Source organism: Drosophila pseudoobscura, chromosome X (genome assembly GCF_009870125.1).
Source record: "Drosophila pseudoobscura strain MV-25-SWS-2005 chromosome X, UCI_Dpse_MV25, whole genome shotgun sequence".
Taxonomy (NCBI): Eukaryota; Metazoa; Arthropoda; class Insecta; order Diptera; family Drosophilidae; genus Drosophila; species Drosophila pseudoobscura.
This window is the reverse complement of record NC_046683.1, coordinates 37,076,000-37,088,606: the sequence shown is the minus strand read 5'-3', so window position 1 is coordinate 37,088,606 and position 12,607 is coordinate 37,076,000. Positions and strand designations below refer to the sequence as shown.

General features: G+C 39.7%; 1 protein-coding gene across 8 annotated transcripts in view; it reads left to right on the top strand.

Moving 5' to 3' along the window:
- Positions 1-12,607, top strand: part of nAChRalpha7 (nicotinic Acetylcholine Receptor alpha7) — a 208,126-nt gene that overhangs the window by 36,312 nt on the left and 159,207 nt on the right. For all 8 annotated transcript variants that reach the window (XR_004470758.1, XM_033385453.1, XM_033385454.1 and 5 more), the window contains one exon: positions 9,391-9,530. Coding sequence is in view for 7 of the 8 variants with exons in the window: in XM_033385453.1 (XP_033241344.1) it covers positions 9,391-9,530 (140 nt within the window). In the remaining variant the exon portion in view is untranslated. The remainder of the gene's footprint in view (positions 1-9,390; positions 9,531-12,607) is intronic.

Here is a 12,607-nt window from a genome sequence, read left to right as displayed (position 1 = left end):
AGACAATCGGACTCATTAAGTTGGAACGAAAAAGATTGAATATGGGCTGTGTGAGCTGCAAGTAAGTTGAAAAAACAGAGGATGTAAGAGCACGATATATATATAGATTTATCGAGTAGAGTCGAAGTTTAACTACTATTATTTCAATAGTGTTACGCGCTTCGACAGAGAAGAGTTGGGAAGCTATGTATGTCAGAACGGAAATCAATCAGGACACCGCCCCCACGTGATGGACGATCCGATCCTCAAAAGTTGCATCTATCTAAACTATCAGTTTGTAATTTGCTGAGCTTGTTGCCCAAACCACGAACATTGCGATAGGAAATCTTTACCGTACTGGGAGAAACTACTTTTTTTTGCTACGGAAGGTGTACCGGACGGAGATGAAGTTGCAAGAATTCCAACTCGATGTTCAGCTGGAAAGACGGGTAAAGCGAACTATGGACATGTTTATCCGGCACGAGAATTTTGAAAGGGGAGATGTTCCCTTGAAGCTAAATTTAGTAACTACAAGACCCTCGAAAACTATCTATGTATGTTGTTTTGACAGTATAAAGTCTCGGACTATGATCTCCGTAGCCGATAGCATTAGTCGAGAAACGCAAACAGATTTTAGATGGCCAACCGCAGGAAGAACAGATGGAGGGGTCACCGAAACAGTGGAAGTCAGATACAGGAGAGACTTAAGGTGAGGCCGCAGTCGCGGTCGGTGCAATGGTACCATTATATCCAAGATCCACTGCATCAAAATTAATTAATGACGGTGATCGAACTAGGGGTGCAGGTGATCCCGGGACTGGAAGAGACACGACCGTATTACTGTTTGGCAAATAGCTGTTACCCTTCTTAAGATTTTTGAAATGAGACTCCATCGCGAGAATTTTATTCTAGACCTTTTTGAATCCTGAGTTGTTTAAAAACCCTCATGTTATTCTCAATAGCCATGCAGTCCCAAAAATTCCAGTTGAGACCGCGGTGAAACTTAATCAGGCCGACTACAGGTCCACCAATTTGGCCAAAGTCAGCGCAAACAGTGTCACAACCAGAGATAATAGCACAAAAAATCACATAGATAAAAGAAACAACGCGGGGAACGTTGTGCGGCAGCAACGCTACATTTATACCCGATACTTAGTCAGTATGGCATTCCTCCGGCAGACAAAGAGTGCATGCGAGAGGGTCAGTCAAATCAGTCAAAACGGGTCTTCGGGCGCTGCGTAGTTCCTGCAAATTGATTTGTTATTTTTGGCTATAATAATATTCCGATCTGATCCAGATTCGGCACTCTGGTAAATATGGACATTCTCTATATCTTCAAAATTGTGGATCCCACTGATTTTTGTCTTTTGTGGGGGCGGAGCGGTGTGGGGCGAAATTTGGAAATACACTTGTAACAGTGAGATCTAAAAGTGTGGATACCAAAGTTTTGGATTAAATACTAGTTACAGTGACATATCACAGAAGTCTGGATACAAAATGTCGTTGCTCTAGCTCTTATAGTCTCTGAGCACTAGGCGATCATAGGGACGTACAGACGGACGGACGGACGGACAGTCAGACACGGCTCTATCGACTCGGCTATTGATGCTTCCTTCATGGATTCATTAAGCTAACTTTCTTTGTAGTTTCGTCACCATTCAATGGATTTACCATTTGATATAAAAATAATATCCATTTTCACCTTGCCAAAACATGAGCGGGTACTGGAACGTGTCATTTGGACGATGTGTTTCAGATATTTTTTGCAGGTCCAATTCGATGGTGAATCTGTCCTTGTATCTTGAAAGTCAGATTAAGTCCCTGTTCTTTGATAATGTTTTTTTCATTTTTGGAAACAACCAATGTATTTTTGAGTGTTTGAAAGAAAATGACTTGATTCGGGCGTTTCGCCACAAACCAATGGATAAAATTGCAGAGGTGGTGGAGCCAATAATGGCGATTTAATTTTTCCACTAAGGCAGCACAATCCGACAGTTTCTCCGGAAAACTTAGTTGCGCCACAATATTCACAAAAAATGTCCATTGGCCCAATGCAAGCGCTGGGATGCAAGCAGAAATCAGTGCTGTTGCTCTTCTTCAGTAGATTTATCGCTATATTTCGTATATTTCGTTGTGAGTTGCTGCGGAGACCGCACCGCAAATTTATACCCGATACATAGTCAGTATGGCTCTCCTCCGGCAGACGCCGCTAATATTAAGCGACACGACAAAGAGTGCGTGCGAGAGAGACAGAAAATCAGTCTTAGCGTGACGTCGGGCGCTGCGTAGCCACTGCAAATTGATTTGTTTCCTTTGGTTATAAATATGATCCGATCTGATTCGGATTCGGCAAGATTCGGCAATCTGGTAGATATGGCCATTCCCTATGATTGTGCGCTTTTAGTTTTCTCCTATCTTCAAAATTGTGGTTGCCACAGATTTTCGTCTTTTGTGTTGTCGGAAGGGGGTGGGGTGAAATTTTGAAACACACTTGTAGCAGTGAGCTCTCTACAGTGAGCAAACAGAAATACAATTGTAACAGTGAGCTCTGCAGTGAAAAATTACAAATAGTTTTGAAACAGTGAGAGCTCTACAGTCAGTTCTAATAGTCTCTGAGATTTGTGGATACCCCAGATTTTCTCCTTTGCGGGGGCGGAAGGGGGTGTGGTGAAATTCGAAACAAACTCGTCAAGGTCCGATATCACAGGAGAGTGGATCTAAAATTTGGTTGCTCTAGCTCTTACAGTCCCTGAGATCTAGGCGCTAATGTTTTACGCTAAGCAAAGCCGCCTATGATACGTGTGCGTTAGAGAGAGACAGGGCGAGAAAAACTGAAAAACTGTGATATCGGACCTTGACCATTTTGTGTCAAAATTTCGCTATCCAGTTGCTGAATTTGGATCAGATCGGATAATTTTTATAGCCGAAAAGAAAAAAAAACAATTTCCAGTGGCTACGCTACGCGCCCGACGTGACGCTCAGACTGATTTTCTGTCTCTCTCGCACGCACTCTTTGTCGTGTCGCTTAATATTAGCGGCGTCTGCCGGAGGGGAGCCATACTGACTTAGTATCGGGTATAACTGTAGAGTTGCGGTGTCCGCAGCAACTCACAACGTTCCCCCTCGTTTTTATTAAAGCCCTACAAATCACAAGGGGGAGCAGCAACTGATCCCTGAGTTAATGTGCTCAGTCGAGGTCACTAACCGTGGAGACAATAAGTCGGTGGCCGGTATGGACTTATTGGTATCCTTCCTAGTAACAATCGGTTGCACCCGATTACTCGAATCGACCGGAAGGGCAGTGTGAAAATCAGACTTGAGATCCCGATAAGTCGGGTCATTCGAGTCATTCGCAACCAAGCAGTCATCACAGTGCCCTAACAATCAAGGCAATTTTGTTAATAGTTTAACGGCATCTAAATTTAATTCAATGCAATAATTCAAATAAATGCCCGAGAGCTAAATAACCACTGCCATAGGTGTTTGATAACAGAGTCATAACAGTCGCAAAGATACGTCTGAATTTTATTGCGTTCTTTTCTGTGTACAAAATGTGGCTTGCTTTGGGTGTTGATTTCTTTCATTTTTGTTGGGCGATGTGTTCAGAGACATATAAAAGGGATTAAAGTTTAATCAATGACGTCCACTAGGAGCCCTTCCATCTGCGCTGATGGAGTCAGGCTGGACACACCTCCCTCGACCATCTGCGTAACTCAGGTACATAACTCAGACCATAAAGCTCTCGGACCTAAGGATCGGATTCTGGAACGCCGGAGCCTGGCTCATAACACTAATGAGGTGGCTCTATTTTTATAGCGTCATAACATTGACGGGCCAGAGGAGGAGCAGCTGTACTCATTCGGAAGGATATTTCCGACTACCACCTACACGCTATGCAGTTGGGGTCGATTCAGCTTGCGGCGGTCATGGTTTCAACATGCGCGGGGAGATCCTCATTGCTGCAGCCTTTTTGCCTCCATCGATTCTCTGGTCAAGCACTGATTTCGACATATGGCTGGCCCAACTGGGTATACAATTTATCGTTGGAGACTATAATGCGAAGCACAAGCTTTTGGAAAAATCACGCCCTAACCAATTTCTCTACAAAAATTCTGGCGACAGGAAGCCCGACCGACTCACTGCTGTGATGGGGGTGTGTTATTTTTTAGCAAACAAATTAAATTCGATATGTGAGTTAGCCGTGCCTGAAAAGTCGATGGATGAGTAAGTACAAAAAGTGAGCGTAGGCTATCTATATATCTATATTACGAGTGTCATTCGAGTAATTTATTCCTTAAGAGAGCTTGACTGAACATCCCGGCCCCGTTGAAAGGACTGCTTTCAAGCCACCGGGAGAATTTCCCACCTGTGTATTGGCCTGCAAAATGGTCCATTTGCAGTGCGGAGGTGCACCACTCGTACAAGCCCATCCTTCCCAAGCACAGTAGACTGCACTCGGCTTAGTTTCCAGCGTAGCAGTGGCAGGTTGTTCTCATGGATGATGACCAACGTACTGTCCAGTTCGTTGGTGTTGGCCAGAGTACGATTCAACAGCCCATTTGCACTCTTGACTGCCGCTTCCCAAAGGCCTCCGAAATTAGGTTCCCTGGGGGGAATAAAATGGAAATTAACGATAACATTATCGTTAACGATCCAATACTCCGAACGAATGAGAGCGTCTAAGGCTTTAGGTCCAGCGTGATAGCTCCGAAGATGCAAATGCCGAATATAGTTCCATACAAATTTGGACTGACTGGGCTGCAGCAACGGATGTTTTTGACCATCTGGTAGGTCTGAGTATTCGAATCGTCCACCAACTTTGATAAGTTCAAATCCGTTCACGACTTCTAAAAAAGGCGTAAGAAACTTTAAGCTAGAGAATTTTGATTTCATCAACCTTAAAAAAATGTTATCAACATAAAAGGGAGTTTTTACAGCAGCAGCTCCTAAGGGCCATTCATCCTTTTAATCCTCAGCCAAGCAATGCAAACTACGAGTTGCGACAAATGGGGCAGACGCAGTCCCATATGTCACGGTATTGAGTTGGTAGGTTTGAAGATCCGTATTTGGATATGCTCGCCAAAAAATGTACTGGAATTTTCTTTCTTTTCACCCACAAATACCTTCCTGTACATTTTTGTAACGTCAGCCGTGATGCCGAACATATGCATGCTGAACCTCAGCAATTGCATGTACAATTCATCCTGGATAGTAGGGCTGACTAAAGGCAGATTTTTAAGTGAGTTGTGAGATGTTGTACGTCAAGACGACAAAGGCGACGATTCAACAGGTTTTAGTGCAAACAATGCCTCAATACCTTCTAGAAATATGAGAGTGGGATTATCATACCGGCTTATGAGATTTTTATGAACTTCGAAAATTTTTCCCGTAACCTGCAATGGCTAAAAAGTGGGCAACGGTTGTCGCTGTTGTTGTTAAACGCCCCAATCTTTGAACAAGGAGCGTTTACCGAGTTAATATTTATTACAGGATGGGGGTATGATAATTAACAGCAAAGGAATAAAAAACGATGCAAAAGATAGCTGTGCAAAAGAAAAGGGGATAGGTGCGTTTGAGCATTAGGCAATATTTATTAGGGTTCTTAGCGTATGAGCACTGAGCATAAGAGAGACTCTATTGTGATGAGTTTATGACAATGATGGTGAGAGAGAGTAAAACCATAAGTGTAACAAGGTCTTTAACGCGGGGGTCATTCAAGTAATTCTTTCTTAATTCAAATTAAATGGTTACTATTTTAAAATATACGAATCGATTCTTTAAGACGGTAACAACGATAACTGCTCAAAACTTTTAATTACAAATATTTAAAAAAAAAAAACTGATAACTCTTGAAATTACGTACACTACTGGCCAAATTAATAAGTGCACGCTTATGAGATTTCTTTCACGCCTTATAAAACTTTTCTAATAAACATAATTGAAAATCAAATTTGCTTTTAGTTTTCTAACCTACTGTAGACTATACAAATATTTATCATAAGCATTTTTCATTTCAAATATATCTTTTATGCTTGATTAAACCTTAAAAACATAAACAAGGGTTGGGTAAAATAATAAGTACATCAATTCTACAAAGCGAAGGTGTGCTTTGGGTAATTTTCCTGTAGAAAGAACCATCTCAAGGGTTCTCCTCATCATAAGGTTGCATAATATCTGTCAATATGTATTTATACCCGAATTGTGTCAGATACCTATACATCGACCTCCGTTCTTATAAATTTTCTTTGTGTACCGGAAGTCGAATTCTTTGCCTTTGGGTCGTTGTATACATCTTCTGGAGTCATTATCAATAAGATTTATTTTTTTTTTCGTCTCTCAATAATATATTATTCCATTTTTAAGACCAATCTGACCCAGACCATGCCAAATGATTTTCAACGACTTTTTGCCTCATCTTTAAATTTCTACTCGGAATAAGGGAACTTTTTGGACTATACGTCCAGTTAGGTATGTATATTGTAGTCTCCGACGAACCATCAGACCTGATTTTTCTTTGCCAATTTGAGCGTATGTGGCCTGTTAAGCTTGCATTTTATTGGCCAGTAGCATCAAAAATGCGGGTTTGGAAATTTCACTTACATTCTCTGGTGGGTAACGGTACGGATATTAACTAATTCTACAATCATAATATAATATTATGTATAAATTACAATACTATAATGCTTAAACTTCCAAAACACGATCTGACTACCTTATTGTCCTGAAAACTAGTTCCAATAATCGAATCAGAATAGAAATCCCATTGTGCTGGCGAGTGATGGCACCACATCGTTAAAAGCATTGGGATATGACATTACATAAACCAAGATTTAGTAGAAATTTCTGCGTGTTAAACCTTAGGAGGAAATGAATTGAGTATTGAAATGGGTTTGGTTAGGTAGCCTCAAAAATGTAACGCCCTGACATTCAGCGAAAACGCTACTCTCGCTGCCCCCTTCTTCTGTTTGCCCATAAAAGCGCAAAAAGCTTAAATGAAACTTGTTTGCACAGAAAATAAGACTTTGGGACAGCACAAGAGGGACACACAAAAAAGAAAAACTCGAACAGTGGCAATGTCCAAAAACATACAATGGTGTTTACCAGATTTATAATGCCTATTATCCAAAATGGGCGATTTGACACATCTAGCTCGGAAAAATTGTATTATATGTTAAACTTGTAGTTTTAAAAATATAGGTTCTGAGATCGTTGAACTCATATTTTACAATTGACAAAACCGACCATGAAACCTGTGTGTTAGAGAGAGACAGAGCGAGAAAGAATGAAATTGTTTTCTTGATTCTGGCTATAATAATTATACGATCCAAATCAGATTCTGCACTCTAGAAGATATGTCATCCTCTACGATTCTGCGTTTTCTCGTATCTTTGAAATTGTGGATGCCTCAGATTTTCGCTCTTTGTGGGGGAGGAAGTGGTCGGGGCGAAGTTATGAAATATTCTTGTAACAGTGACATATCACAGATGTCTGGATATGAAATGTCGTTGTTCTAGCTCTTATAGTCTTTGAGCACTAGGCGCTGATAGGGACGGTTTGACGGACAGACAGGGCTCAATCGAATCGGCTATTGATGCTGATCAAGAATATATATACTTTTTGGATTCGGAAACGCTTCCTTCTGGACGTTACACACTTGCTTTTTCTCCACAAAGCTAATATACCCCTATACTAATTTTGAGTATCGGGTATACAAATGTTTTTTATCACAAGGTGCTTGGCTAAAGAAAAAACGAGAGCCTAAAAATGTAAAAAAAAAACACATTAAAGAATCGTTAAATTACAAATATTAATATGATCAAATCAATATATAAATATTGTTCTTAAAATTGTTCGCTATATATTAACCACATTTAATGACTGGTTTTGATGACTGAAGAGAATGAGTGGGGTATTAGTAGTGTTATCAATGTGGAAATCCTCTCCGCAGTTAAATCAAAGTTTTTTGTTTCTACAAAACTTCTGGAGGTGCCCAAACTGGAAACAATTGTGGCCTTTCATTGGAAGTGGTAAATCATTATTGACTTGGACTCTTTGATATCCAATCATTGTGTACTCCGGAAAGTTTAGTAAGTTGATCGTGATTATGCAGAAACCAGTCTCTTTAAGAGATCCGTTTTCTCTTTTCAGAATTACTAGATTTAAGGATTACAGCACATTTAAAAATGTAATTATTATTATAGGCACCATGGCTTGGTGATCTGCATCAATAGCACTGTTGATTGAGCCATGTTTTTTCTGTCCATCAGTCCGTCCGCCCATTCTGTCCGTCTGTCACACACTCTTCGTGGTAATTTTGTGCGCCTTCTGGGACGGGAACCATACTGACTGTGTATCGGGTATTTAAAGTAGAGTCGCGGCCGTAGCTGCCTTCCCCGTCGTTCAAAATACTTTTATATTATATTTAATTATATATACCATCGCTTAAAATATAAAATTTACATATTTTTATTAATTGAAACTACGTTATAACAGCACCTGCTGTTACGCATCATAAAAGATAAGGAAAGCTAGTTACTTATAGTCATAGTTACTCATAATGGTACCTGAGAGGGGACTGAAAAGACTAACTGGCGCTTGAGGGGAAACTGTGTGTGCAATCTAAAGTGGCACTTAGAAGTGAGGCTCAACGGCGAATAGAACAAACTGGCCGAAAATAAAGAAACCGAAGTGCCTGAAAAGAAAAATAAGCTTTCGGGAGTATTCAGTCGCTAAATTCTTGGTGTTAATGTCCAATTCATCGATCACGGTGCAATATGTGTACAAAATTTGGTTCTGATAAAGCGGAAAACACTAGCTCACATCCCAAAGCCACTGCACTGAAATAAAGTCTATATTGACTGATTTCAGCATATCAAAGCAACAAATATAAGCAATAAAACATGGTCAAGGCAGTGGGGCAGTGGGCTGCTCAAGAATTTGAAAACTCATTAAATTATTTTTGCTTACAAAATAACGCTAGAAAAAAAATGTATCACCAAACATTTTTAAAGCCCCAAATCGATTAGAAAATGTCGGTTTGGATCACAAATGTGGTGCTGCACAGTGTTATCATTGCAATTAGGATAATTTGTGAAATTTTTAATAGTTTTAGAATAAAGAAATTAATACAAGTACTGATTTTGCTACTTATAATTAGAGATAGACAGTCTTGATGAGGGTCGATCAGAGTGAGGACATTTATTGAAATTCATTTCGTTATTCAATGCTAATTCTCAACATGGCGTTTACGTAAAAAAATGTACGTAGAAATTTCTTTAATCATAAGATTACATATGTATACATATACTGACTGAATACCGAATATCAGTAGTGTCACGTGTGCCGCGACTGAAAATGTACCGACATGTTTTATTCTGCAATTTTATTCGTTTTATATTAATTTTTACATAGCTTGCTTTGCTGGCCCGCACGAGAAGCGCTTACTGCATGCACTACTGGACAACTACAACAGCTTGGAACGGCCCGTGGTAAATGAATCAGATCCATTGCAGTTGAGTTTCGGACTAACGCTTATGCAGATTATCGATGTGGTAAGTTTAAAGAAAAAAATTATAGATTCAGAACGGTTTCCATGTAGTTTTATAGCTGAGCCGAAACATGATTCTTAATATCAAATTTGAAAAAAACTTGTAATTTTTTTGTTGGAATCGATTACCAACACACTATATAGGCTTTCGATAATTTGTTATCGATATTATTGATCGATTTTCGATCGCTGTAAGCATTGCAAATTAACATAAGTTTTCGAATCTGCAATTTTCCTACTCTTTTTCAGACTTAACAGATTTGGCTTTACAGCGACAAAAAACTGATTAATGTTTGAAATTGTTTTGGGTTGCATAAACTTGAAGATATATATTGATAAACGAGGGGGAACGTTGTGCGCCGCGAAGACCGCAACTCTACACTTATACCCGATACTTAGTCAGTATGGCTCTCCTCCGGCAGACCCCGCTAATATTAAGCGACACGACAAAGAGTGCGTGCGAGAGAGACAGAAAATCAGTCTGAACGTGTCGTCGGGCGCTGCGTAGCCACTGCAAATAGATTTGTTCCTTTTGGTTATAAAAATGAGTCGATCTGATCCAGATTCAGCAATCTGATAGATATGGTGAAAGTGATGTGGGTAACGTCCAGAAGGAAGCGTTTCCGGCCCTATAAAGTATACATATATTTATATATATATATATACATATATACATATACATATACATATACATATACATATACATATACATATACATATACATATACATATACATATACATATACATATACATATACATATACATATACATATACATATACATATACATATACATATACATATACATATACATATACATATACATACATACATACAAGAGATCAGGAAGGCCAAATAGTAAGCTATCGAGTCGCGACGAGAAGCATCCTCAAGGAACACTTCGAAAAGTGTTCAGAAGTCATTGTGCACCCAAAAACAATTGCCATTTTTTTGCACAAGGATGGTTTCAAGAGCTGATGGCCGTTCCAAAGTTCGGAGAAGGGTAAACACCGCTCGTGACCCTATTAACTTGATACCAACTGTCAAGCATGGAGGCGGTAGTGTAATGGTTTGGGGCGCTATGGCGGCGTCTGGAGTCGGTAACTTGGTGTTTGTGGAAGGGAATATGGATCGCTTCCAGTATAAGAATATATTGGAAGATAATTGTAAACCATCGGTGGATACATTGAGCCTGGTGAGCAGTTAGATCTTCCAGCAGGGCAATGATCCAAATCACACCGCACATGTTTTTAGGGATTGGTTGCTGTATTATGCCCCAAGACAGCTTCATTCACCAATCCAATCTCCCAGATCTTAACCCAATCGAACATCTTTGGGACATTTTAGAAAGATTGGTACGGAAGTATGACATCAGCAGACAGGAAAGTCTCAAAACCGCCCATATTCGAGCTTGGGCCGAAGTTCCGCCCGCAACAACCGAAAATTTGGTGGCATCGATGCCCCGACGACTGCAGGCTGTAATAGATGCTAATGGTGGACTAACCAAATACTAAAAATAAAATAAGTATTAATATTAAGATGTCTTTGAAGCTATAATACAAAAGCATTATATTATAATTATAATTATAATTCATTCCCATGAATTTGTTATGTTTTTGTTCCAACTTTTCCTATTTTCATTGGGAAAACCCGAAATATCGCAAAATTGGTGCTGTATGTTGACTTTTTTCCTTGACTGTATATTCTTGATCAGCATCAATAGACGAGTCGCAGTGTCTGTCTGTCCGTCTGTCCATCTGTCCGTCGCTATGAGCGCCTAGTGCACAGAGACTATAAAAGCTAGATCAACGAAATTTTGTATCCAGACTTCTGTGGTATGTCACTGTTACAAGTGTTTTTCAAAATTTTGCCCCTCCTCTTCTCTCTTCTCTTTCCTCCCCTTGAAAATATAAAAATCTGTGCCATCCACAGATTTCAGAGTTTATTAAAGTTAGAGCAACCAAACTCGAACCTGCACAAGTGTATTTCAAAACTTCGCCCAACCCCCTTCCGCCCACACAAAGGACGAAAATCTGTGGCAAAAACAATATTGAAGATACGAGAAAATTAAAAACGCGCAATCATAAAGAATAACCATATCTATCAGATTGCTGAATCTTGATCAGATCAGATAATTTGTATAGCCAAAAGGAACAAATCAATTTGCAGTGGCTACGCAGCGCCCGACGTCACGTTCAGACTGATTTTCTGTCTCTCTCGGACGCACTCTTTGTCGTGTCGTTTAATATTAGCGGCGTCTGCCGGAGGAGAGCCATACTGACTAAGTATCGGGTATAAATGTAGAGTTGCGGTATTCGCAGCAGCTCACAACGTTCCACCTCGTTTTTCCTTAGTCTTTTTTACTTCCTTGGCTGGCGAGCTGTTGTCAAAAAGATTCTCCCCCTCGCGGATTGGTACATGCAAGTTCTAAAATTAACTCCATACATCTAATTCTTGTGTGCAAAACATAGTCAAAAAGATAGGTAAAGGTAGAAATACTAGCCTGCATATGCCTTCATAACCAACAACGTAATTGAGGTCGCGCGAAATGGAAAATTATTGTTATATTGAGTGTGCCTGAACATATGGATTCATTAGTAACTAAATTTTAATCAGTTTTTCTACTTCGACTGTTCCTTAAACTATTTGCATGTTACAAATTGAAACGAGATTATAGAGAAGATTCATAGAGAAATGGCTTGCGTATAAATTGGAGTAATTGTAAGGTATTGAAGGTAGTGAGGTGTAAGGTATTCACGTTATAAGGAGGGACTTTGTCAGACTTAATGCTCCTAGAGGTGAAGTTTGAATTTCGGGAAAAACATTTAACAGCAATCGATAAGTTGAAAGGAGCGTTGATTAGTGGACTAGTTCTTAATAATTGTGATATTTTGCTTGAAACAAAGATTCATATTGATACTTAAAAATTCGGATTCGAAGCTGTCATGCTTCAGCGAGATTCCGGCGAGAATTTGTGGTACCCAGTATTCTAAATCAGTCGTAAAACCAAGCCTTGCGGGGTGAAGTATCATTCTTATGAACTAGAACTTCTTGCGGTCATTGCAGCTTTGGTGACGTATG